Below are 26,431 nucleotides of genomic sequence, written 5' to 3'. Positions count from 1 at the left end.
ATATACATTCACGAAAGGGTTGCCTTTTTTTAAAACTCCGACCTCGGTCATGTGATCCGTTTATTTATTTTCATGACATAGGTTTGAATGTATAAATCTAAAGTGTATACAGAAAACGCGAGTCTATCAACAGAGAAATATAAATACATACATGCGAAAAAAAAATTACAAGATTTTATAAATTGTCGGGATCCATCTAGGATTGCTTCTTTCTACCCAAGGCTTGCCCAGCAAGCGCACCCAAAGGCTGATCCTGCAAGGCAGTCAACAACGCCTTGGTTAAATCCCCTATAGGAACTTGCCCACTCTTGACACCAGCCAAAACCGCTTGAATCCGTTCAAGCAGCGGTCCAGAGAACGGGCACCCGAAATCAAAACTCCCTTCTAATTTCGGTCGTAGATTAAATGTTGAGAGCGGGACGACGGATACGGCGGCGGTGTAGTCGATTTTAACGGGTTTGCCTGCTGGGCTGTTTGTAAAGTTTTCTATATTACAGGATGCGAGGAGTTGGTTAAAGGCTGGATCGGCGATGATGCCTGCGATGCCCGTGGGAGAAGTGTAGGTTAAAGTAAAGTTGAGCGTAAATTGGGTGGTGGAGCGGGATGGAAATCGGACATTGGTGCGAGTGCCCTTGCCGATGGGTTGGCGGGTGGGTTTGACGGAAGAGGTCGGTAACGAGGTATCAACAAAGGCCTTTATAACAAGAGATTGTTAGAGTCGCAAAAGAACAATAGTGTCAATACATGACCACTCAACAAAACACCTTACCGTAACATCCAACTGCTTCAAATAAATCGCATAATAATTCTCACTCTTTAACGATATTGTCATTGTGAGCATCAAGGACGCTGAAAAGGTACTATTCGTCGCATCCGGGAGCTTAAATTGCATTAATTCGTTTGGGGGGAGATTTGCGAGCGCCAGGTTCTCAAACTTTATATCCGGTATCCTATCAAGTAAAAAAACGACATGAGAAAACCCAAAAAACGCTCAACAAAACAATACTCGAGAGCAGTTATCATCCTTTACCTAGGAAAAAAGAAATATCCCAAAAGACCCAACCCAACCAACAACAAAACCACAATAGCCGCACACCCCTTTTTACCCCGCCGACTCCGCGGGATGCAACAACAACAGTTTTGACGACAGCAATTCACATCCTTGTATGTCTCCTGTTGCATTTCACCCCGTTTGATACCGTATGCAGTAGGCACTTTACTCCCCTGTGGGAATAACACGTTTTTCTCAACCGGTGTAGGTGCTTTGGTGCGCGGGTACGCTACAGGCATTGGAGTTCCCATTGGTGATCCCATGGGTGAAAAGATTCTGGCGTAAGGGGGTGGTGGGAGTGAAGGTGATGGAGGTCCTGGGCCATACGCAGGTCCTTGTGGTGGTGGAAATGGGCGATATGGATATTGTGGTGATGGTGGTGGTGGTTGTTGTTGTGCATATCGTTGCTCGTAGTCCCATCGTGGGTCCATGTCAAAGTAGGTGAAATGGTTGAAATTCTATGAAATTCTATAAAATCATGTAAACAGCATTTCCTGCAATCTATCTCCCCTTGTCTTTTTCCCACACAGTCGGTGCCTGTGGCAGCCTGTCCCATATTCAACTTTCTTGTCCAACTCCAAATGCAAAAAGAACTAAAAAAAATAAGAAACTCTGTCACACCACAAAAAGAGCCTCTTGGTACCAAAGACAAGTGGATTACGTGAACTACTTTCCTATTTAGACCATGTGGCTATGTTTCAATATTAAAAAATGACTTTTTGACCGCTTTTACCGCAATACATGGTCCCACTTGCATACATTCAATCGGTAGAGGGGGATATATTCTTCTCTGCTCTGTGGGTGGCCAGCAATAACAAAAGTCCCCTCTCTTTTAGGCTGTTTCAAACACCTTGTGCTGAGGACTGCAAGATCACGAATAGACGTGCAACGCTACCTTTGATCTCAAAACGATGAATGGACACAGTATACAAAATTACCTTTTGGATGAGTTTGACACAGCATAGCAAGGGCTAGGTATAAAACACGTATCAGAATCATATACCGTATAGTATCTTAGCTACTTGACTTGGCCGGGTTAACTTGTACAGATGGGCAATAGGTCTTGGATAACGTCGTAAACAATAAAAGCATGTGCATCGATGTTCCGCTACGAAAGGCTAATCCGCTCGCCAGCATCGCGAATGCAACATTTTCGGCATTGTTCGTTTGGCCACGATGAAACCTCCAGTCATTGAATTCCTGCCGTTTTGTTCATTCTTGTATGAATGGGTAACAGACGTTAGAAAGTATCTGCAAGTCAATCTATGAACAATACACGGATCGGTCTTCAAAACAAGCCAGTAGGATTAGACGAGATACATCAAAAGAAACGCCAATTGTTGAGCACTGTCGCCAATGTGTTTGCCATTTTCTTTCGGACAACAGTGTGACAGATCAAAAGAGTTTAAACCTTTCTGGATTTAGCTGGAGAAAGCGTTTCCTTCCTTGTTTCTTGATAACGATTCGTGTCATTTTGCACAATTACTGGTGAAATCGTACGGAAAAATACTCTTTGGTCTAACCCTAACCTTTGTAAATCCAGGATGAATGGACACACGATACAAATTTAACTTTTGGATGAGTTTGACACAGTATAGCATATTCAAGATATAAAACACGTATCATCAGTTTTGAATCATATACCATATAGTATCTTAGCTACTTGACTTTGTCGGCTTAACAATCAACAACATTATCGTTGAATAGGTTGGGATCGTCTTGTATCATAATGATTCGCTTGCAACAATATGTCTAGCTTCAAAAGTCGCAAGAAAATGCCATTCGTTTAACCGTGCATTTGGCTTGCCCTGCCCATTGTGAAACTGGCTAGGGAAACGGTGAGGTTGGCCATTGCTTGGTGTAGAGGGGTTGCCGCATGGAAATTTTTACAAGGTTTGAGTGTTCAATGTTCAAAAAGTGTCTGCCCCTGTAATCTGCAAAGACAACAATCCTGTAGTTCTGTTCTTGTATGAATGGGCAAATGGTATTAGAAAGGGGTAATAGGTGTTGGAAAGTATCTGCAAGTCAAATCTATGTATTTTCACTCTTGTGTGGATGGGTAATAGGTGTTGGCAAGGCAATCTACTGTATATATCTGCAAGGCATCTATGTGTGTATGGGTAATAGGTGTTTCTACAAGGCAATCTACACTGCAGTTCAATCGATTCGTCCTCCAAGCACATTGCGCAGCAATCACTCCCTTGGAAAGTAAAGTCGGTTTGGCGGAGTGGTTAACGCGGTGGCCTGCTAAGCCATTTCCTTCTGGGAGCACAGGTTCGAATCCTGTAGCCGACGCTAAATCAGTCTTTGTGTTCCTTTTTTTTCCAATCTTGTTTGCATTTTTGAATGTCGTGTTATTTCATACCTACCTGGTTATCGTAAACTCATGCTGTCTTTTAGCTACGATACTAGTTATGATAAATCTTGCTACGTCAAGCATTACAGGTTACCGTGTAATTGCATATTTACTAGACCAGCAATCCACTTTACGGTCATGTCTTTGTAGAATTTTTGTATGGGGAACTGTAAATCCAATTCTATTTTCCATGTAAGAACATGTTTCGATAAAGGAAAAGATCAGCTACGATACTAGACCCTGTTGCCGTTTCTCTACGGCTGTATTGTTTTTCATTATATGGTGAACGTTGATACGTATGCATTACAGGTTCATTGTTTAATTGCATATTTACTATGACCGACAATTATAAAGATATTGCACAACGATGTGTTCTTAATGTAGCAAGAGAACGATTGTTTTTCATTTGATAAACCTTGGTACATAAGCATTACAGGTTCATTGTTTAATTGCATATTTACTATGAGCGACAATTATTCGCTGTATTGCACAATGATCTGTTCTTGACGTAATGTCAATTTACGTTCATGTTTTTGTAGAATTTTTGTATGGGGGACTGTACATCCAACGTATTTTCCATAAAAGAACACGTTTGGATAAATGAAGAAACTAGAGATGTAAAATGTGGTGTATACGCATTGTTTTCCCCCTCCGAAACTTGATCTAGTTATTTTGTTTTTGCTTTTTTTTAAAGCTAGGTATTTTTCATATCATGTATGTTTTTTGTAAGGGTATGGAAAAAACGTAAATATGTGTATTTGAAAAACAAATGATAATCCTTTTTGAAGCTTTTCGTAGATACCCACTTATTCGAATCTACGAATCTACGAAATGCATTTTTTTGACGATAGGGTGGTTAGCAGCTCTGGATTGCTTTTTGTTTGGTTAGTTATGCATTACATGTCTTTTTTGGATGGAAGCATTTTCTGAAAATTGTTGTACCAAAAAAAAAAAAAGTGTGTTAGTTTATCATTGCATGAGCCGTTAACCAAGCGTTTAACACATTGTTTGCATTTCAAAACTGAGAAAGCAATTTCGATATAGAGTTGTACTAAAAAAGTTTATTTCACGACTATATATGAGAGTGGAACAATTGCATTTGAAAAACGAGATAGCAAGGTATATATTGAATTGCAAGATATGTTTATTTAAAAGATATACAAAAGGCATTTACGCAAAAACACACAAGCAAAAACAACACATTCCTTCAACGTCTTTTTTTTATATATTTTTTTGTTTTATCGGAAAAAGAAAAATCATAATCACACCATCACACACACACACAACGACAACAACAACAACAACAACGACAACACCAGCAAAAAAAAAAAGCCTCGCCAAAACAAAAAGCAAAAAAAAAAAAGAAATACACCCACCAGTATAAAAAAAATGCATCAGAAAAAGTCTCTCTCTCACTCACCAAACCCTTAAAGTCACACCCCGAACCCACACAAAAAAAAACAAAACACCCCCAAACCACCGTCCCAAACCCACTCAAATATATTTTCAGGTCCCAACAACACAAACCAACACCCCATCCACCCTCGGACACACGTCCGAAACCGCGATCCACCAACACTGAAGCGACGTGACAGCCCCACGCAACAAATCCTGAGCCTGTTTAGAGGCGCTCACGAGGTCTTTACGAAGGACCGGCGTCGAGGGCGGGACAGTCGGGATCGATTCAGCGTGCACGGGAGGAATAGTAGCGTGAGTCTCTTGATTCGGCGAGGAAGAAAGCGCAATGGCGGAATCGGATGGCCGAGATTTGGGTTCGTCAAATACGGGTACGGTTTCGAAATCCATTTCTTCCATATCCATAGACCAAGATGTAGACTCTTCTTGAACAGACTCGAAAAACTCGATTCCTTGCATCCATTCCCGGACTTGAGCCAACGACGCACGTTCAAAAGGGTCCAAACAAAACATGCGCTCCAAGATCCATCCCAATGATTCCGAGAAGCCAAATTGGCGACGGACGGGGTCGAATCCGCTGTTTAGCATTGTCTCAAACAGTGGGTCCGTTGCGGTCGGTTCGATCCACGGGTTTTGGCCAGTGAGGAGGTTGATGAGCATGATGCCGAGGCCCCAAACGTCGTTGGCGGGAGTCGAGTAGCCGGGTCCAGAGGCATCGAGGCATTCGGGGGCCATGTACCGGACACTACCGCATCCAAATTCCGTAGACCATTCTTGAGTGGTTGCGAGTCCAAAGTCGGTGAGTTTCAGTGAAATAGTGTCATCACCCGTAAACGTAACGAGCACGTTTTCGGGTTTCAAGTCGCGATGGTAAATGCCTTTGGAATGGCAGTACTCTGATGCGTCGAGGAGCTGGTGAAAAAGGGTGCGAGCCAAAGTGGGATCAAGTCCATTGCGCTTCTCAATCAAGTCAAACAGGTCTGTATCGCAGTATTCGAGGACAAGGTACAAGCAGTCGTCCGTGTCGATTGTTTTAAAGAGTTTGACAATGTGATCGTGGCCAGAGAGGAGGGACATGACGGTTGCTTCATTGTGCTGGAGGGCGAGTTGAGTGGGCGTGAGGTTGGATTTAAAGAGGCATTTGACGGCGAATTGGTCCGAGGGGTTCGTGGTGGATTCTGCGAGGTAGACGACGGCAAAGGAGCCCATGCCGAGGACGGAAACGAGCCGGAGACGGCCGTCGTCTAGGAGCTGACCGATTTTATCGTGCGGGTTAAAGTCGTCGTTGTCGCTCATGGTTTATGGTATCCTTTAAAAAAAAACCAAACAAAATGTGTCGAGGAGCAGAGAGGATATCTTTTGTGTAAAAATGCCGATAGGTTCGTTTTCGCGAACGAGATGGGTTATTGTGCGTTGTTGTGTTGAAATAATGCTACAAGGGGTCTCAATCGTGTGGTGGATCGTTTGCAAAAGGAGTGAGATGGGTAGAACCCACTAGAAAAAAGAAAACGGGAATGAGATATACCATATTCGAACCTTTAGTAAATATCAAGAATATGTACATACCAGACACCAAAAGAATGAATCTTTTGACGCTCGATTACATTTCTTGATGATGGTACGAGTGCTCTCCCGAAAGGAAGGGCTGACATTACAAGTGACGAGACATATTGAAAGTTCTAGCCCGAGTGGGTCTTGTGTAGTTGTAGTAGTAGTGGTGGTGGGGGAGGGGGTATGTAAAAAAAAAAAGAAAAGGTCTACAGGAATGTAAATCTCTTATATACAAACGAGGAGGGCCGAGTTTAAAATTCTGCATAGAAAGCAATGGAAAAAAGATGTGAGTTATCTGCGCGTTTGCTGAAACGCGCTTCACATTTTCTCACCTCGTCCAATACTCGCTTTCTTTTGTCAGCTGCTCACACCAATGTGTAAAAAGGATAATAGATAGTTTTCTACGAGTGGGTATTGGTGGTGGAGCGATGGTCAATGCAGCAGACAAGGCTGCGTTTGTGTGTAGCTCGCGCCCGATTCCCCCCCTTTTTTTTCGATAGTGTCCAGTTATCGAAAGACACGAAAAAAGGGAGAAAAAACTCTATAGTGTGTGCGAGTACAGAACCACTAAACACACACACACACGCTCTCTCTCTCTTGTGTAAGTAGTAGGAAGAGGAGAGTAGTAGGAAGAGGAGAGTAGTAGGAAGAGGAGGAGAGTAGAATGGAGAGTAAGGAATAAAATGACTTGGCAGCGAGAGAGAATAAAAGACTATGAGAAGAGAATAACAAGTTTTCCTATAGAGAGAGAGAAGAGAGAGACAAGAACGAGTGAATAGAGAGTATAAAAGAGAGAAAGAGAAACAAGAAGAACTTACAATATATTCCCACACACACACACACACACAAAGTAAGAGAGAGAGTAGGGAACAATACGTGGGAGTGTGTGTAATAAACAAGAGAGAGGAGAGAGAGATAAAAAAAGAGGTCAATATAAGAGAGAGAGAGAGAGAGAGAGAGAGGGAATAACAAATCAACAGTCAGATAGAGAGAGAGAAACGGAACAAGAAGAGAGAGAGAATTTTTAAACACGGAGAGGTCATCTGGTCACTCACTCACTCATCTCTCTCTCTCTCTCTTCTTCCCTTATCAGGTTGTATATCAATTTTGACTGATGCGTGTTCTTGTCCTTATTCGTCTCTCTCTCGCCATTTCACATGACTCGTTACTAAATAGTCACATACCTTTTTATTCTTACTCGCTTCTTTGTCTTTTCTCGTTTTGCTTTTTATATAATATATTTGAACCTTCTCTCTCTCTCGACGTGTTGCACTATACGAGTGCGTGCGAGTGCTAATGCGTGCTAATGCGTCTTTAAAAATGTTGCTAACAGAGTGTTCCGCCCTTGTCATAAATGACAAGCACACAGTCACTAGAATACCCCAAATAGCCAAACACACGCGTGCTGGCAAGTCAGGTGGCGATTAAAATGGGCGTTGCTTGTTTCAAGATGTTTTTTTCAAAACTTTCCAGAATGTGTGTTTGGTTGTCTGTTGGTGATGGTGGACAAGTGGGACTGTAGTTTATGGCGTGCTTTTCTTTCTGCTATCATCATCATCATCATCATCAGAGGGCGCCTCCGACTGGATGATGACACACATATACACAGACAAGCCCTCTTTCTCTTCTTTGTGTGTGGATTGGTTCCGTTTTCCGTTCGTCCCTAAATGTGATGAACAAGCCCTTTTTTAGGTAAGCCCCGCCGTAAACAAAAGACCGTTTTGCTGAGCCCCCCCTCCTCCCCTGATTTCCACCCGCCCGCTGAAAATTGCACAACTCCCTTTGGAGAAGAAAAAAACGCCTTTTTGTGTGTGTGCATGTGTGTGTGCTTTCAAGAGTTATGGCGCAACTCTCCCCCCAATGAAAGAGAGTTGAATGACAAGCCACTATCCCAATCCCTATCGTTCAAGCCTGGTTATCGGAATGATTGGGGCGATTGGGGGCTTGTGTTTGCCAAGTCCCCCCAATTGGCTGACTAATAAATCCAGATTGTGTGTGGTCGGGGATCTGCCACTTTGTCGGCTTGTCTGTTTGACTCGGGATCTTGTGTGTTTCCTACATTGTGGGCGTGTGTGTGCAAGGTTCCCCCCATCTTTGTGTGTGTGTGTTGTGTGTGTGTTGTTTTTGTTTAAAGGTGGCGTTTATTTAGGGGTTCAACTTGTACCCTTGCTTGGTTGAGTTTTTGTTGGGGGCTTTGATTTAACCAGTCCTTCACGGGGCAGCCTTTCATGGGCACAGCACACACCACACACAAAAAGATTGCGCGGTTCAATGGCGACATGCTCTTGTTATCGATGCATGGTTACAAAATGTGTGTGTGTTGCGTTGGATAAGCAACATATTCCATCTGATAAATCCCCATTCCCGCGTGATATGCCAGCCACTGGAGATGATGGACATATTGCAACAAAGAGATAGCAACTGTGTGATGACACTTAATCTTTATCGCACTGCATCACGAACACAACAGGGTGCCAAATGTACGTGGATACAAGGTCTTTTTCCAATCGAAACATTCTTGGGAACAAACCATTCTTGAATAATCTGGACATACAACAGCTCAGGTGACTATCAAAATGACCTCACATGAACCTTCCTTCCATGAGGATTTAACGCCAAGAATGTTTCCAACCTTTTGATCCGTTTCACCCAAAATGGGCTTTATATGATACATAATATGTCATATTGCTTATCAAATGTACGTACGCGACACGTTTGAGAAAGTGCGATATTTTACACTCCCCACTTGGAGTAAAACGATTAGCGTTCATGTGCCATTAGAGTTCCGCTTGTGTGCATATGGATATAAATGTGTATCATCCAACCCCAACAACGTGAGATGGGAGTGGGTGTGCTGTACAACATAATCGGGGTAGACAAGGTCACATTGGACCAGAACAACCCTGTTGGTACCCCAGAATATCTTCTTGGAGCGGAGGGGGATTATACAAGCAAAAGTGGATTATGACAAGATGAAACTTTGCCGTGGTGACAAGTCTGAGTCCGTGCTGCCCAACCAACCCAAATCTTACAAAAAAAGTTGAAGGGGATTTATCTTGTGTATGTGTGTTATGTGTAGTGTGCACACGTCCAGTTTAGCGCGCCAAAGTGAGAGTCAGAGAGAGAGCGCGAGAGATACAGAAGCGGGGGAGAAAAAGGCGGAACAAGAAAAAAAAAAAACCTTTTCAAAAAACGCTGTTGGGTGTTTTTTTGGCAGTTTTGGGCCATCGTTGTGTGTGCGGTTGCAGTAGAGCAGATTTCCCGTTGGTGTGTTGAAGGGCTTTGAAAATTGGGGCGTTGCGCCAAAGACTGGGAGGGCTTTCGAGAGTGTACAAAAACAAGGTTCAAAGGGGAAAGAACAGCTCTCTCTGCCAAGGGGGATCCACTCATTGAACCCAAAAACGAAAAAGCCGCACGCATCTACAACGACAACGAAAAAGAACGCTTTGCGGCTTTCTACTTTGCCATACCCCCCTTTTTATTGCGGCTTTGACATTTTACGAGAATAGGTTGAATGTCCTGGTGGATTTTGGCCGAGTGTATTTTTTTTTTAAGCTCTGCCTTCAAACCGCCGACATTACAGCTAAAAAGAACGGGCCCCCCGGCTGTTGTCTTTAAAGAAGAGCGAGAAAAACCTCCTTTTGTTGACCTACCCTTTCCAACCCTTCCCCCACGTTCTCCTTTTTTTTTCCTTTGTGGAGTTTTGTCATTATCATCATCGGCGGCTCCGATTGTTGGCAAAACCCGAACAAAAAGAAGCGGAAATCAAAAAAACGCCTCTCCCCTCCCCTATCAAAAACAAGTACTCTCTCTTCTTCCGTATCTCTTCAAATAGTGAGAGAAAGGGCTTGTCGATTTGTGCGATACGCGTGACAGTTTAGCGATATCGCCCAAACAACCCTTCAAAGCAAATCGCGTCTAAACCCACCCTCCTCGAAATACGCAACATTCCCCCCCGCCATACACGCCATACACAACAACAACAACAAAAGGGCAAGGTGTCCACCCGATTGCTTGAACTAGCAGGAAAACATCATCTGCCCCCCCGAACGCGTTGGTTGTTGAGGCGCGCGCGTATCTTTGGTTTTCTTTTTGAACTTTTGCTGGGCCTCTCTGTTGGTTTTATTTCTTGCTTGCCTCTCCGCTTTTTTTTTTTTTTATTTTGCCCTCGGCTTTTGTGGGCCGTTTGACCTGTGACAAAAAAGGGTCCCGTTTTTTCAACATTTGTTCGTCATCACCGATTTTTTTCGCCTCCGGTCAACTCTTCCCCCTGCGCGCAAACCACAACTTTAGAGCGATATCACTCTAGGTTTTCCTTTTGGCGCCTCCCAATATCCCTCCCACCAAGGCAAAAATAACTGTGCATACGACCCGTTTCCCCCCCAATACGAAATACAAAGGAAATCACACGCGCTACAAAAGGTCGTTTTATTCGCCTCCCAACACACACGACAACCGATTTGTTTACCCTTGCATCAACGATTTGTTGAATAAAGCGATACCCACAACGCCCTTTTTTGTGTGTTGAACATTCGAGAAAGAAGAGCTCGTGTCAAAACCTTTTCCGCTGATATCGGTCCTTTGTGTTGCCAGCGATATAGTAGATATTCTCTCTCTCTCATTATATATTCTACGCGCGCCAACGACAGAAGAAAACAAAAACGACGTGCATACCACACGAACAGAATTGCTCGAAATCAAATATCGAATTCAAAACGAGAACAAATACAAAAAAGAGAAAGGGGTTTCAGTGTTGTCATCAACTGTGTCTTTAACGGTTCAAGTCTTGTTCATGTCGTATCGATTCTGACTCGACCGATATCATCTACGGGCCCGTTTTCCAACTACGGGAGGCGCGACCAACACGGACACATCACAAGAAGAAGAGTGTTTTTTTTTATTATTATTTCCTTGCAAACGAGGACGTACATTAGAACAAAAGAAACAACCACAGGGCAAACCACTTGCTTTTTCCACGCATCGCTTGCACAGCGTTTCTCGCGTTCACTCTAGAACAGAAAAGAATCCGACACCATGCCTACCTCTACTACATCCCTCCTTCACACAACCCTCCCAACAACGCACCTCACCCTCACCTCCATCATCGGTTCCGGCTCCTTTGCAACCGTCTACGCCGCAACCGACCTCCTAACATCACACCCCTACGCCGTCAAAGCCCTCGATAAAACCGGTTTAACACCGGACCAACTCGAGAACCAGAAAAAGGAAGTGAAATTAACGCAACGTGTTCAAGGACATCCCAACATTGTCCGTTTGGAACGGGTTGTTGAGACTTCTCGATGGTTGTTTTTGGTTTTGGAGTGGTGTGAGATGGATCTTTATGATGTATGTTTTTTTTACTCTTTTTTTTTCAATTCATGTTTTTCATTGTCACTAAATACTTTGGGTGTAAATAGGCCATTACACAAACCTCTGGATTCCCTCCCTCGATTGTCAAACAAGTCTTTTCTCAACTCTGTTCCGCCCTTGCTCACTGCCACACCCTCGGCATCTCCCACCGAGACATCAAACCCGAAAACGCCCTCATTTCTTCCTCATATACCGTCAAACTCGCCGACTTTGGACTCGCGACATGTTGTCCGTGGTCTAAAGAAATGGGATGCGGGAGTGTACGATACATGGCGCCTGAATGTATTGATTCGCCTTGTACCCGATCGGTTGGGTACGACCCTTTTTGTACCGATGTGTGGAGTTTGGGGATTATTCTTGTCAATTTGTTGTTTGGCAAGAATCCTTGGCATGAAGCTACGGCTTCTGATCCCATTTACGCTGCATACCGAGGCTCCAACCCCGATATCCTTATCGAACAATTTGGCATCACAATGGAATTTAACACGGTTCTGGCCCGTGTATTTGATCCAAACCCCCTTTCCCGTCCCTCAGTCTCTGAACTCGCTCTCCTAATCGACTCTCTAGACCGATTCATTATGGATGACCCCGAATCTTGTTCCACTGATTCCCCCGTCACATCCTTTTGGGCCGACTCCCTCTTTGACCCTCCCTACGATGCACCCCCCACACCTCAACTCGTATCCACATCTTATACCAAACTCTGTGACTCTGGGTTTGATGATGGGGCTGGGTTATTGGAACAACATGCCCGTGGACGGAGTGATTGGATTTTTACGTTACCCGTCTTTCCGCCCCCCGAGGGTCCGAAACGACCTGACAAGGATGATGAGGATGAGGATGAAGGGTTTTCGTTCGTCAAGAGTGCTGTTGAGGTCCTGAGGGTTTTTGTTGGAGAGTAGGTTTTTCTTGTTTGTGGAGAGGTTTTATTTGGGACTAGTTTGTAGGGAAAAACTAGCTTTGTAGATGACACAACACACCTTTTTTTTTTTTTTGTTTTGCGGTTGCTTGGGTTTGTATATATTGTTGGATTTCTTTTTGTTTTTTTGTATATCCGACTCCCTTATTGAGGGGGGGTTCATTTGTTGGGACAGTTTTATGTGTGAGTTGGATTCATGAGCAGATTTGAGAAAAAACTCTTTTGTAGAGATTTTTTGTTTGACATGGTTGTTTGTTTTGCGTGTGAATATAGTTTTCTGGTGCATCTCAGTTTTTGATTCTTTTGTGAGCATTGTATCGTTTATTTGCATACTTTTAGCATTGTTGATCCGACTGGAAACTTGACATGTGAATATACTTTTTTTTTTTTTGGTTTGCTATTCGTGTATCCCCTCGTTCTGCTTGTTCCTTTTGTAGATGGTTCATACCTATGATACGCACTATCCCACATATCGTATTGATACAAGTACAACCGAACCATTTCACTTAAAGAGAAGGAAGTTTGAACCTGGGATATTTGTGATAACGTTGTCTTGTCCCATTTTTTGTCGCAAGTTGCATGTACAAAAAGACGAAATCAAAATCCCAATTCGTTTCGGTCTTTCGGATCCAAATCTGATAGAGTATTTTTCGGTATTTTTATCTGTAGGAAATAGTATACTGTGTCGAACAAAAATGTGACATGCCAGGTATCTGGGTAAATGATTTGTATCATTTGTTTTTAGTTTAACCAAATGGTTTTTCGTTCTTTTAGGTATTTGAAAATGTCTTTGTTTAATAGGTATTGACTTGTGGGTTTCAAACTATTGTTCGAGATTGGGTTATGGAGTGCTCTCTTTTTGTTGCAGTTGGTTGAACTCAATACGCAAATGGTAATGAGAAGCATAAAGTGCACTAACGAGTGCTTTTGGAGGTATGAAAGGTAAAAGGTACAAAAATTGGGTTTGATCAAAGATTTTTTGCCGGACACCAACTACACACTTTAAGTATCAAAGTTCTAAAGTATTGTAAAAATTCTTTTTTATTCAAACAATTAGAGTTATCTTTCTTATGGCTTTTTACACGCAGAATGATACCATGTCCCATCAAAACAACTTTCAATCGCATAGATGCACCAACCCACCTTCATTAACATCTAACCCAACAAACCTACAAATTGATTCCTGCAGAGAAAAACACCTAATACAAAAGGAACGGACTAGAAAAAACCACCATATTTCCAATTCTACTCTTTTTTGTTCACTCTTGTCACCAGCTGTCATGGGTTACGATATAACATTACCTAGTATCCATCTCTCATGTACAACCAGCCAGGTACATACAAACAAGAAAATACCAAACGTTTGAAAATACACACCCCAACACCCAAAAACACAAAACCAATATTCTGCCCATAGCTAATCAACTGGCCCATCAACAATGCCTCCGAACGGGCAACCACACACCCTTTAGTTTCGTACACACAATTCGCATCATTCGTCATTCTACGCTATCATTTCGCCTTTCAAGGACTCCCCATACCGGAAACCTAAAACACAAGCTACGTTTTTGTAACTATAACCTTGAGCATGAAACAAACATAATATCGGCACCTCACACGACACAAAACACTTTAAGGAAAAACTCGTATGGAATGTGTCATAAAAACCCATCTGTCGTCATTTGTTTATCATTCAGTTTCAACAACATTATCCAACAATGACTCGCTGATAATATTTCACATAATAATAACAAACAAAAAACCCATGTCCCATGTCCTACCACCTCCTAAACATAAATGATTTACTTCCACTTCCACAACCCCCCACCCCGCTCCCTCTCCCTCCTCCCCAACGTCCCCAAACCACCCGGCCCAAAGAAATCTACACGTCGCTCATGATCTTCAGATACAACACTACTCTCTCCAAATGAGAAACTCGTTGAAGAGCGGGCGTCCAATGTATCCTCCGGTGGTGGGGTATCAGGAATTATATCGAATGAAAAGGATGGGAGGAGGGTTGAATACGAGTTTGTGAGTTCAGAGGATTGCCGGGGGATTAAGTCCTTGGCTCTTGTTTTCTCAATGGAGAGAGTGAGGAGGGGTGGATCTTTTGGAAGGCTTGTGCGGATGGAGGGGGATGGTGGGGAGGGTTTGGTTGGGAGACGGGGTGGTGTGTTTTGTTTGGTAGTAGTAGGTCGAGTCGTGCGTGGTTTCGTGGAACGTGATGGGGATGTCGAGTCTTGGTCGTCTCCGTTACCAAATGATTCCCAGAACCGTCGGACAGTGGACGCGATGCCAGGGACCGCAGCAATGTCCGTGTCAGTGACGATCTGGGGGAGAGTCGATTTGGCGCGTACGCCTGGTCCTTTTGGTTTAGGTTTCGGTGGAGACGACTTGGTCTCTGCTTGTTGTTGTTGTTGTAGCGGGAACGGCAAAGGTCGTCTCGGCTCATTCTCATCTACCGCAGTGTTGCTTTCCATTTGCTGCCCGTCATCAAGCTCCTCATCCTCCTCCTCGCCAGGAACTGGAAAGTGAAAAGGAGTCGACCGATCTGATGTAGGCGTGGGGGCAACAATCTCTACAACCGGAACAGCCAAATTACTAGCATTCCCCATAACATGACTCGAATTTCCCACAATATGATTCGAATTCCCCTCGGATTCGCTCACTCGTTCCTCTGTATGCGTAACCCGCTCCTCTGGTGGAATCCAGCCCTTTAATTGAATCGCTCCAGGAGGCATGCTCGACAATTTACGGTTCCGATGCTTGTCCAAATACCAGCTTCTTCGATCTTCCACAGGCGCCGCGCCCAACTTGTTCAAAATGGGTGGTACCTCTTCAATCTGGTACGTGGATGAAGCAAGGTGGGGTGAACTTGGAGGATCGTAGCTTGCGTACCCGTACGAATACGGATCTGTCGACCATCTTGGATCCGCTGCGGTAGCATAAGGGGCTCCACCGTACACTGGGTCACCATACGGGGCTCCACCATACGTCGGGTCACCGTACATGGGATCACCGTACTCTGGTCCAGAATGGGGGTCCGGGTACATCTCGGGTCCTTGCGCATAACTAGCACCGGGTTGCACGTAATCCACGGGATAAATAACAGGAGATCCGGGATAGTACGATCCACGGGGCAATGATGCGGGGGATGCGGGATAGTACGACCCACGGGGTAATGATCCGCCGGACGGTGGAGCGTAAGGATTCAGCACAGGTGAACCCGGAAAAGACGCCTCGGGTTCGACGGGAATTTGAGGTAGAGGCTTGCGTGCTCCTGGTACGTAACTACGTCCCAGTCGCTCTTGTTCCCATTCAGAAAACCTAAAAAGTACATTCACCGTTAGATATTGCACCACAAAACATAGAGTAACAGCCAGGATATTCTATCCTCACCTTCGTAATTGCACAGACCCAATCTCGTATTCCCCTTCTCGTCCCCCGTGAGCCCGCTGCGAACCCTCCCCCTCCACTTTTCTAGTTTGGCCCCATGAAAAATCATCAAAATGCCAAAAAGCGTATACCGGCAACACAAAGTTCCAAATCGGCAATGCAAGGATATAGATCAACATCCACCCTACGTAAATAAACTTTCTGGTGGTGATTGCTATTAGGACTCCTGGTAGGGCCAACGAGAATAACAGCATGATTAGGGGGAGGGTATTGGCGTTGCCTGCTATGGCACTGAAGAGGAGAATGTAGAGGAAAACAATGGCTGCAGGGAGAACAACGGTTCCGAGGAGTTCCAACTGAGAGGAACAATGGCCGGTCAGCGTTTAGAACCAAATCAAGGAATAAACGGCCAGCACGAAAAAACTCACCGCGATCACAAACTGCATACTAAAGCAAAATATGCCACAAAGATCCCGCAACTTTACCAACTCCAACAAATTATGTATCGTCGAATTAATCCACCGTCTTCTCTGGGACAAGAGTACCTTGAACTCTTCAGGCACAACCGTATGACATATGGCTTGCGGGACAAACACCATCTTCCGCTTCGGAAACGATCGAAGCATCAAGGTCGTCAGGAACCGATCTTCACCCAACAGTAACAGATTCTTTTTATGGAGGGTATCGACAATGTTCTCCGAGTACTCTTCAACAATGTCTGGGTTGACTAGTAACGGTACAGTTGAAGGGCCTTTTTGCGCTTTAATACGATACATGCAGAAACACCCCGGAAGACACGTTACACCTCCAAAGACGGATTCAAACGCTTTCCCCAAGTGATGGGAGATGTAGTACTCGAACACTTGAATCCTCGACACCCACGACGCCCGCTTATTCGCAATGCGAGTCTCGCCACACAGCCCCATGATTCGCTCATCATTTTTCATGGCATCGACCATATGTCGGAGCGAGGTGGGGGCTACCTTGGTATCAGCGTCCACCATGAGGATGACTTCGTACCTGTCGGCAGTGACCCCACCAGTGACTTGTTGAATGCGTAGATACAGTTCATGGTCTAAAGGTGTCATCCTGTCATCAAACATGACCCGGGAGAGAAAATTCATCAGAACGAGTTGGGAGTCGCGTTTGCCGCGGTTTCCTGGTTTGGCATTCGAGGCGGTGTTTTCAGTCGGGGGACCGCACTTGACGACGACTACAATCGGGACGTATCGGCCCTCATGTGCAAAATGACCAGCATACTGCAAAAGTTTTAGGTTCCCTGCAGTCAGAAACAGCACTTTAACAACATAACGAAATCGAGCTGTACTCACCACTTTTGCCATGTTGTGCTGCTTTGCACCATCTGCGATCGCCAAATAACTTCGCGGTTCCGGCTCCGGTAACGTCGGATCTTGCATAATCATGTCAACAATAACCTCTGGCGTCGTCTTGTTCCTCGTTTTCCAGTCGTCTCCTTTGATCAGTCCATCAGCAATCACAAACAGCAGTTTATTCTCATCCGGATAGTCGGTTGCAGCTAGCGATTCCAGGGTATTACGTATCCCTTGTTCCCCTTCAGAATAGCACGTCACGAGGAGAATGGTGAACATATCCTGAGGTACAGTAGATCTCGAGATGCGCGGATGCGACCTCATAGCGCTACCATAACTCGTACGTCCAACGTGTGGCATCCCATGAAATGAATCCAAAGACCCACGCATGGTTCCGACTGCTCCTGTGCCATATGGATTCCATTGCTGTCTCATGGCTGCGGTACGATGATGGGGGGTATATTTGCTGACTCTCACTGGATTCGAAAACAAATAATGAAAGGCAATGGCCATAAAGAAGCGGCAGAGTACCACACCCAAGACGACAATTAGCATAATTATCATGATTGTCTGATAAGCGGCACACCCATTGCTCTGTCGGTCGACGAATCCCACTTGGTAACGTTGAGCGAGACATTGGATGGCACGTTTGCCTTCGTCGGTGATCGTGAAAGGATAGGTAACGTCTTTTCCTACCCCATTTTCCAGCCTCCTTCCCGACGAGGAATTATTCAAAAACGGTGTCCGTCCAAAATAGTCTGTGACATTCAAGACCCCCCCGTTATACACCACTAGTGTGTGGGGAGCAGCTTTGTTGGCTTTAACTTCATCCCATAGGAAAAATAATCGTCCTTTTGATTTGAGGCTACTTAGCGCGTTCCAATCTGGACACGCCTGACCCGGTCCAGGTTCTAACGGGGCCCCATTCACATACCGACTTGGGACAGAGCACGGTTGAGATGCCGCCCTCCCAAATCCTGCACACGCATCCGGGATGGAAACAAAGAGTTGGGTCAAGTCCATCCCATGCCAATCCGCCGACATTTCAATTCCATTCTTTTGCGCCAGGAGGTTTCGCACGTCTTGAAAGTCGTAGAGAAATCCGCGGACGATGACATCGTCACGATATGGAATACTCGTATGATCTGTTTGATTGAGGAACGCATCCGTAGCACTGGATCCGTCATCTGGGCAGAGAGCAGGCTTCAACCCTAGAGAGAAGAATCCAACAAAGAAGCATAATATGACAATTATCATGCACAGAGCGACCTTTGAACGCCGAGACTGTTTTAATGACTGTGCTCATCTCTCTTTCGCGACACATTGCGCTCACCTTTTCGCGCCAAGCCTGCTGAACGTCCCTATCCGTCATGTTTATATAGTTCAAACATCGTGGCCATATGCAGCACGTCATACATTGGGATGTGTAGGTCCACCAATTTGATTCCTCGGGAGAGGGTGGAGGGGGAGTAGTGTAAGCAGTGAGTGCCTCGGTAGATGGTAGCTGCCTTCCTATCCTGTATGTGGTAGCTCCTATGAAGGGAATGCTATCATATCAGCATTTGATCAAATACATTGCGCAGCAGCTTCCGACTATAGCGCAAGATTCAATAACAACGCACCCGCCCTCGCCGCAGGAGGAGCAGCAGTCGCCTTTCGCAAGATGGGTGCCCTCTGTGATCGCTGTCGTTCAGGTCTCACCAGCGTCTTTTGCCTTCGCACGCCCACTCCTGACGTCCCTTTACGTGTGGCATCAACACCTCGCGCAAACGTCGTGCGTCTGCGGGGTAAGGCAGACTCGACAGTAACCGGGATAGAATTCATGATGGAAACTAGTATGCAAGGTTCTTGGGTTCAGCAAATGATGGCATGGCGAGCATGAATTGGCAGGTTGATAGTTGCATGGAAAGTGCTTACGTTTTCGACAGTGCTGACATGGATATCACACACCTATCAGATCGACATGACCAATGGATAAACAAAAACACTAGTAATGACGCTAATTCAACGCTCTTCCGTCTTGCTTTTGCAATTCTAAACCGCATGCGCAATGACCCTCGCATGCCCCAAATGGACCTGTTAACCAATACAAATTTCAATGACGGATTCATTTTCTCCAAGTCCCCCTTCCTTCATTTTCGTGCACCAAAGGAGGGCCAACAGGAGCGAAATTTGGGAAAATCTTTCCTCTCAGCACACGTCATTCTTCAAAGATTTGCTTCACGTGACTATTCGGACATTCGGACATTGCTTACACTTTCAACCGAGCAACCAGCAAACTTATTATCCGTTGATCATTCATCTTTTTTTCTTCTTTGTCACAGTTTCAGTTCTGCTTTTTAATGCTCTTTCAATGGGAGACACCTTTAGCGTAATTCTTTCCAGGATGATCACACTCTCTTTTTGTTTTCGATGATGTGGCCGACAAGATGTCGTTTGCAGTGTATCGTTTCAACAGTGGGAGCCAGCCACCGACAACAAGCAGCAGAGGCAATTTCAAAAAACACATGCGCACACATGGCTGTTGATTGAACTGCATACCCAATCGTTTCATACCAACTGAGAGCAATTGAGAGTTCTCTCTAGAGATGGTTTCAATGACTTTTATGAGTAAACAACCTCCCATTGCCAAAAGGCAGTAAAAGCAAGGAGAGGGTTGTGCCTATCACCAACAATTGTGCCGAACTCGTTTGTTTATCTCCCGCGTCTTTGTTACCATAGAAACAAGTATAAACACGCAAAAATGCACACTTACGAATTGGAACACCTTTTTTTGCAGAGTGTGCTTTGGGGAAATGCATGGACAACTCGCCTTGCTTGTCGACGTGGCTTTTCCTTTTTTCCCCTCCCTCCTACTCCTACAAAGCTGCTCTCACCTTCGTAACAGCCCCCCCCCCCCCCCCACATGGCGTTTTCCTTGCACTCGTAATTTTTACTTGTCAAATTTCCTCTCTGTTTTTTTCTTTTGCGTTCAACGCCGACCCGTTCCGACTAAACCCTCGGTTCGCTCTAACCCGCCCCCCCAAGGCAGAAAAAACTATATGTCAAGCTCTCAGTCTCTGTGCACCCTGCGACATTTTTCACTGTAAAAAATAAAAAAAATGATTCAACAGGCAGAACTGTCTTCGTCGTCGTCCTCGTCGCCGTCGTCGACGTCGTCTCCTTTGTCTGAATTGCGAGACACAAACAACACAAAAGACGCTGCTGCTGGCGGTTTGCGCCACTTCGTTTTCGAAAACGACTTTGAGACACGGCATATGGCCGAGTTGGAAAGTGGAGAGAGGCCCGTCTACTCGGGTCTTGAGGCGAGCCAAGGAGACCACCAGCAGCGGTCGTCACCAAGTGCATTGGCCGGTCGACCTGGATCGTCGCTCCCCGCGCATCAATACCCTCACCTCCCCCTTCCGACGCATGCATCGTTCCAATCGCTCAGCCACCACTCGTATCAGCATGTGTCGCACGCACAGCGGCAAAGCGCATTACCTAGGATGCAGGCTGAAGAGGCCTCAGATGACAGCTCCAGCGAACAAGTCTCTGAAACTTCACCTGACGTGCATCGGTCACCGGTGACGACATCCCAACAGCCTGTGGATTTTGGTGGCAATTCAGGTCCAGGGGCGTACGCAAACAGTCCCCACCTCCCACGAGAGCTGGAGCATCAGGAACCCATGAAACAACCTTCGCTGGAATACGGTGGCGCCCAGCAGGACGAAAATCAACGCCCCGATCCCTCTTACCAACAGTCGCTGCAAGGTGCTGCTGTCAACCAAATTTCTTTTCCGGCCGGTTTCAATCCCACAGCTCGCCGGAGGTCTCTGTCGGCACCTCCAGGAGGACTAGCAATGCATCAGTTGACGGGTGAGTCCCAGCCGCCTTTCCCAGAGTTTACTGTCAATAGCATTGGGATCCCCGTCGGAATGCACCATGCTGGAGACCCAAGCCGTGGAATGCACCAAGGACGCTCGTACACGATACATCCTGGAGCACAATTCCAGCAGAACCGTGTCCAGCGTTCGGCAGCTGGCCTCTCGATTATACCGCCAATGATGGACCCTCACGGCAGCATACCTTCTCCCCCGCAAACACCCGTTATTAGTCGTTCGCCGGGTCCACAGCATGTTCGGTATCACCCTGGAATGCAGAATACGGGCCCTCTCCCGTCAGTCAACATGATCCATCCGACGCCCATGTACATGGCCCACCAGCCCAATCTGTCATATCATCACCAAATGCACCCGTCCATGGCCAACCAAATGCACCCTGTGCCATCATCATCTCAAGTGCATCCAAGAGTCCACCATCTCATTTACGACCACAGCAACGGAACAACTCACCCATCGCTCCGTTCGCCAATGGAGATGGATACGTCACCACGATATCCTACCCCGCCGCCCCGCTCTTCCTCTGCACCGGTTCTGCACGGAACGGACATGGCTGGACCATACCAACCGAACACCTATCACCAAGTAGAGAATGTACCTCACCAAGCCCAAAATCCCATGCATGGGGCTCCCGCTGCGGTCTTTGCGGATCACCCCCACCACCAAATGCAACCGCATTCTGCCTTTGCACCTACCGATCCACGATCCCCTCACCAACAGCAATCATCACCTACGACACCCAGAAGACTGTACAAATGCCCTAAGCCCTTTTGCACAAAGACTTACAAGAATGCCAACGGTTTGAAATACCACCTTGACCGCGGCATGTGTGAATATGACACTGCGTCTCCCCCTTTCCATCCACCACCTCCCCAACCACACCATCATCAACCAGTGGAAATGGATGTGGCCGCGGCTGGACACGTCAAGATTGCGCACCGACCGTATTGGTGTAAAGTCCCTGGATGTGGAAAAAAGTACAAGAATCTGAATGGGCTAAAGTATCATGCTAAGGCTGTTCATCCCGAGTTGGATTTTAGGTCTGAGGTGAAGGGTGCCTTGTTGGGAGCTTAGCGGGTTGGGTATCAACTGTTGTACTGAGAAACATTTTTTTTTTTTCGTTATCTGGAGGGCCTTTATAGGATAGTATTAGGCTAGGAGTTCCTCTACTTGGGGTGGACGGAACAGATTCTCTTTTTTTTTTTTCTTTTGATAATTACTGCTTTTTCTTAGATTACAAATGTATACTACATACAGCCCTTTTGTTTACAGCTTATACCTCTACTATAAGAAATATAGCGTATAGACTGTCGTATATCTTCTACCAACTTGAGCCGTGGTCACAACACTGAAATGGATATCTTGCATGCATGCCCAAGAGAATGCAACCTGCTATGCAATACAAACGATTGCACCAAACGCCATGGAATTCGTCTTAATCAGATATTAAATTTATTGTTTTCGGACATTGGACTCGGACTTCCGAATTCGTAAATGTGATGAGTCAGCTTCCATAGTGTTCGATCTGGCAGTGTGTCGCGGGATATAAAACGAGGTCGACGATACTTTTGAAATTTCTTTACACCCAACAAAGCAGCAAAACACATCCCTCACATCAATCATGGCATTCACAGTCACACTTGGGCCTGAACATGGCTACGTACGTCGTCCATCTACTCAGTTTCTATAATGCAGATACTCACAGATTCCCTTTCCTCCAGGTCCTCGGCGTTGCGGCTAGCACTGTCATCCTCCTACAATACCTAGGCTTCAAAGCCGGGAGCATGCGGAAAAAGGCTGGTGTGCCTTATCCCTCCCGTACGTTACCCTAATCTCATTGCAAAAAAGCAATAGTACCCAAACCTGACACCTTTCTTTTTAACAGTCTACGCCGACCGAGCCGAAGCAGAGGCCCAACCCATCAAAAAGCTATACAACTGTTACCAAAGAGCCCATCAAAACACATTAGAAAACTACCCATCCTTCCTTCTCCTCCTCGGTACAGCTGGTATCAGCTACCCCCTCTTTGCGACTGCTTGTGGTGCGACTTGGGTTATTGGACGTCTGTTGTATGCTCATGGGTATTACTCTGGGCGTCCCGAAAGGCGTCTGCAGGGTTCTATTCACATCTTGGGCTTGCTTGGTTTGTTTGGTGCGAGTGTAAAGACGATTTGGGACATTGTGGCGGTTTAGGTGGGTTCCGGCGCTTCAAGACCATGGGCCCTGCCTGAGTCTATAAACTTTAAATGTCAAGCGATTTGCTGTGCAAATAATAAATCAAAAGTTACATGGGACTGCGGTATTTGTTTTTGATTGTTTGACAAAAGTGGTTCTGGGTTCTGGTGATTGTTGTAAAGCAATTGGATACGAAGCAAATGCAGTGATGTAATTGGTTTTCGAACCGTACTTGACAAGACTAGGTACAGCGAGGTCATGAACAGTCACCATACTGCAAGTCAAGAGCCGTTTTTGATTGTGCAGCTGCAACGCTAGCTTGCCAATTCCACCATATTTTGCAACACAGCTGCAGTAACATAAATTGCAGAAGCTGACTACACACTGTGCAAGTCAAACTTGCGCATGTTCATTCCCTGACAGATCTAACACAGCGTCTTCTCCCGAAAACGGAGATATGCTGGACTGTCCTATTGAACATCTATAATCACATTTGAATAACAATCGCGAATGTAAACTTTTCCCGCGCGCTCGAACAAAATTTGAGAATATTCATATTTGTTTTGTGTGATGATTACAGTCAACTGTCCGCTATGGGACGCTCTACAAATGCCAAGAAAAAAAGGGGAAATGAGATACTTTTACTTTAACGGTAGTGGCGAACGCGAGATTCATAGTCATGCGTAGAATTCATTTGCTTGGCAAACACTGGTGAAGGGTTGGAACCGCTAGCATCGTGTGAGAGATTTTGGCTGATTTTGAGAAACATGTTCTGGACGATGAAATTTAAAACGCCCAGTTCTGTAAAAGCCTGGAAAGGTATCACCCGCGAGGAGAGCTTTAACGAACGCAAATACTGAATATGATCATTTACAATACAGAATATCCTTTACCCAAACAAAAACATGAACAAACGAAAAATGCAAAGATAAATGTTCCAAACTTTGAAAAATTATGCAACATAATATGATTTCACCATGAAACCCAAACCCTACCCTCCTTGTCTACAAAATAGGATAAACCAAAGTTGAGCTCCTCATATGTTCATCCGCCTCCTCCTCATCCATTTCCTCATGCTCATCAATCAGAATAAAATCGTCCGACTCGTCCGTTGTGAGTGGGTACATTGTCAAGACCTCGGTAGAATCGGATGGAGACTGTGTGGTGGGTGGGACGAGATCGGATGGCGATGGTGGGGTGGTTGGTGATTGGATGGAAGGTGGGAAAGGAATTGGGGAAGTTAGTATACGGTCTTCGATGATACGGGGCTCTTCGATGACTGTTTCCACGGATTCTTCATGAATAGTCGGCTGAGGTGTTGCTTCATTGCGTGCTAATTCAGGTTCGTTTGACTCCTCAACGGGTTTCTCATCGGCCGACATTCCTTCCGTCACATTCTCATTCGCAGTTTCCTCTTGTCCTGTTCCAATCGACTCTTCATCTGCGGCACACTCTCTCCGAACTTCCAGCCCGGTAAAAGGATCCTCCACCATGCTTTCCCCGACTTTAACCAAGAAAGCCCCGACACTCCTCAAAACCGTTTTGGCAGCGTTACGCACCGCATCCCTCTTCCTCTTCATCCCTTCATTTTCGCGCTGTTCACGAACGGCTTCCTGGATTCTTTGAGCAAGAATCCAGGATTGTCTGTGTAAATGGTCGATCAAAGCTTCGGCGGCGGTCGCAGTCGACGAAAGAAGTGGAGTGACTGTGGCGCGAATTGAATCGAGAGGGGTGTTACTGGCTTGCGACGTGGATGAAGATGCGCCTTGTGATTGAGATCCAGATGTCTCAGAAAACAAGTTATGCAGAGCGGATGCCACAGCAGTTTGAATGACTATCCGCCGGTATTGAAATTCGTTGACTGCCGCATCCAGACCATTGGGCATATTGGGATCCGGGCTGTTGAACAGGGAGCGGAGAGACTGGGAGATTGTTGTTTGGATGATAAGGCGATCTAATCAAACAGTGTTATAAGCGTCAACATGCGCATCATTATCATCGGGGTGTACTCACAGAAATGGAATTCGTTGACATAATCAGAGACTGTCATATTGGCTGTATCTGCATAGGTAGCGCTCTTTTCTGTACGAGATGACCGCCCAGGAGACCGATTCCCAGATGAGGTAAAGTCTGGGTGGAATGTATCAAAAAAGGGATGTGGAACTGGCTGAGGGTAGACTGGTTGTGGGGTTTCGCTCGTTGTACTGCTTTGGTTCGTTGAAGGCTCATCAACGACATCTTCTTTGGTCTGTGAATGAAATAAGAATAGGTAAAACGACCATATTAACGAATACCCTTGCATGCTCCATATTTATATCACTGACCTGATCTAGAGTTTGCACAGTCTCTTGATCTTTTCCTTGATCCCCTCCCTGATCCACACTGTCCACAGAGTGTGACGAAGCTTCCACAGGTAAAGTAACTAAGAACCAAAAAAGTTAACACTGACAGCAACAGTGCCTCAAATGTAGAGCCGGCCATACCTAGTTCAACCCTGACTCTCAAAGTACCCACATTGCTTCCCTCTCCTCCCGCAAAAAGCTTGCAAGCGTCAACAAGCTCGTCGTCAGACGACATTGTAATCCAATCACCTGTGACGTTGCGAATGTTAAGATTAAATCATGGCTTGGACAACCAGTAAGCACTCACCTTCGTCGTCAAGGTACGCTACCCGGATATCTGCATTTCCGGGCACACTGAATGCATTTTTCGCAGTTTTGACTAGTAAAACGTAGCAGCCTTTGTCACCCGCTTCAAGAGTGAATCGTCGAAAGTGGTTTGCCAGGTGTGCCTTGACGGTTACGCTTGACAGTGTACTCATTTGCAGAGTTCAATAAACGAGTTGAGTGCACTTTCGGTGTTCAAAAATGACAGTAGAAAAGAGAAACCAATGCTGATCATTGCTTGGACTGCTCCCTACAAGCATTGACTTCCGAAACGTAATCCTTGGCACGCGGCTGTGCCGGCCCGTGCCACCTGTGCCAC

At 45.6% G+C, this 26,431-nt stretch overlaps 7 protein-coding genes and 1 non-coding gene across 8 annotated transcripts; 4 read left to right on the top strand and 4 right to left on the bottom strand.

Moving 5' to 3' along the window:
* Window positions 1-16: 16 nt before the first annotated feature.
* Window positions 17-1,667, bottom strand: SPPG_03087 (uncharacterized protein). The gene is made up of 3 exons (XM_016751375.1): window positions 1,031-1,667; window positions 770-950; window positions 17-694 (listed from the first exon to the last, which is right to left on the bottom strand). The coding sequence occupies exons 1-3, from the start codon at window positions 1,480-1,482 to the stop codon at window positions 197-199; spliced, it is 1,131 nt and encodes a 376-aa protein (XP_016609316.1). The 5' UTR covers window positions 1,483-1,667; the 3' UTR covers window positions 17-196.
* A 1,597-nt stretch (window positions 1,668-3,264) lies between these two features.
* On the top strand, window positions 3,265-3,346 carry SPPG_10073. The gene has a single exon. It is a non-coding gene; the product is annotated as a tRNA-Ser (tRNA).
* A 1,183-nt stretch (window positions 3,347-4,529) lies between these two features.
* SPPG_03086 (RAN protein kinase) lies at window positions 4,530-7,814 on the bottom strand. Its single transcript, XM_016751374.1, has 4 exons — window positions 7,193-7,814; window positions 6,707-7,112; window positions 6,390-6,633; window positions 4,530-6,317 (listed from the first exon to the last, which is right to left on the bottom strand). The coding sequence occupies exon 4, from the start codon at window positions 6,117-6,119 to the stop codon at window positions 4,914-4,916; it is 1,206 nt and encodes a 401-aa protein (XP_016609315.1). The 5' UTR covers window positions 6,120-6,317; window positions 6,390-6,633; window positions 6,707-7,112; window positions 7,193-7,814; the 3' UTR covers window positions 4,530-4,913.
* A 2,458-nt stretch (window positions 7,815-10,272) lies between these two features.
* On the top strand, window positions 10,273-13,069 carry SPPG_03085 (RAN protein kinase). Its single transcript, XM_016751373.1, has 2 exons — window positions 10,273-11,720; window positions 11,792-13,069. Exons 1-2 carry the CDS (start codon window positions 11,409-11,411, stop codon window positions 12,644-12,646), a joined length of 1,167 nt encoding a protein of 388 aa, XP_016609314.1. The 5' UTR covers window positions 10,273-11,408; the 3' UTR covers window positions 12,647-13,069.
* Window positions 13,070-14,317: 1,248 nt separating this feature from the next.
* On the bottom strand, window positions 14,318-19,532 carry SPPG_03084 (uncharacterized protein). The gene is made up of 7 exons (XM_016751372.1): window positions 19,308-19,532; window positions 19,013-19,222; window positions 18,724-18,923; window positions 17,391-18,659; window positions 16,488-17,318; window positions 16,063-16,415; window positions 14,318-15,990 (listed from the first exon to the last, which is right to left on the bottom strand). Exons 2-7 carry the CDS (start codon window positions 19,212-19,214, stop codon window positions 14,466-14,468), a joined length of 4,380 nt encoding a protein of 1,459 aa, XP_016609313.1. The 5' UTR covers window positions 19,215-19,222; window positions 19,308-19,532; the 3' UTR covers window positions 14,318-14,465.
* Window positions 19,533-20,306: 774 nt separating this feature from the next.
* Window positions 20,307-22,594, top strand: SPPG_03083 (uncharacterized protein). The gene has a single exon (XM_016751371.1). The coding sequence runs from the start codon at window positions 20,492-20,494 to the stop codon at window positions 22,343-22,345; it is 1,854 nt and encodes a 617-aa protein (XP_016609312.1). The 5' UTR covers window positions 20,307-20,491; the 3' UTR covers window positions 22,346-22,594.
* A 95-nt stretch (window positions 22,595-22,689) lies between these two features.
* Window positions 22,690-23,565, top strand: SPPG_03082 (uncharacterized protein). The gene is made up of 3 exons (XM_016751370.1): window positions 22,690-22,931; window positions 22,993-23,089; window positions 23,157-23,565. The coding sequence occupies exons 1-3, from the start codon at window positions 22,893-22,895 to the stop codon at window positions 23,462-23,464; spliced, it is 444 nt and encodes a 147-aa protein (XP_016609311.1). The 5' UTR covers window positions 22,690-22,892; the 3' UTR covers window positions 23,465-23,565.
* Window positions 23,566-24,273: 708 nt separating this feature from the next.
* SPPG_03081 (uncharacterized protein) lies at window positions 24,274-26,354 on the bottom strand. Its single transcript, XM_016751369.1, has 5 exons — window positions 26,096-26,354; window positions 25,930-26,037; window positions 25,771-25,868; window positions 25,460-25,694; window positions 24,274-25,400 (listed from the first exon to the last, which is right to left on the bottom strand). Exons 1-5 carry the CDS (start codon window positions 26,265-26,267, stop codon window positions 24,451-24,453), a joined length of 1,563 nt encoding a protein of 520 aa, XP_016609310.1. The 5' UTR covers window positions 26,268-26,354; the 3' UTR covers window positions 24,274-24,450.
* Between the last annotated feature and the right edge of the window lie 77 nt (window positions 26,355-26,431).

This window comes from Spizellomyces punctatus, assembly GCF_000182565.1.
Source record: "Spizellomyces punctatus DAOM BR117 chromosome Unknown supercont1.5, whole genome shotgun sequence".
Taxonomy (NCBI): Eukaryota; Fungi; Chytridiomycota; class Chytridiomycetes; order Spizellomycetales; family Spizellomycetaceae; genus Spizellomyces; species Spizellomyces punctatus.
Note: the sequence above shows the minus strand (reverse complement) of the source record. Positions and strands in the feature narration are given on the sequence as shown.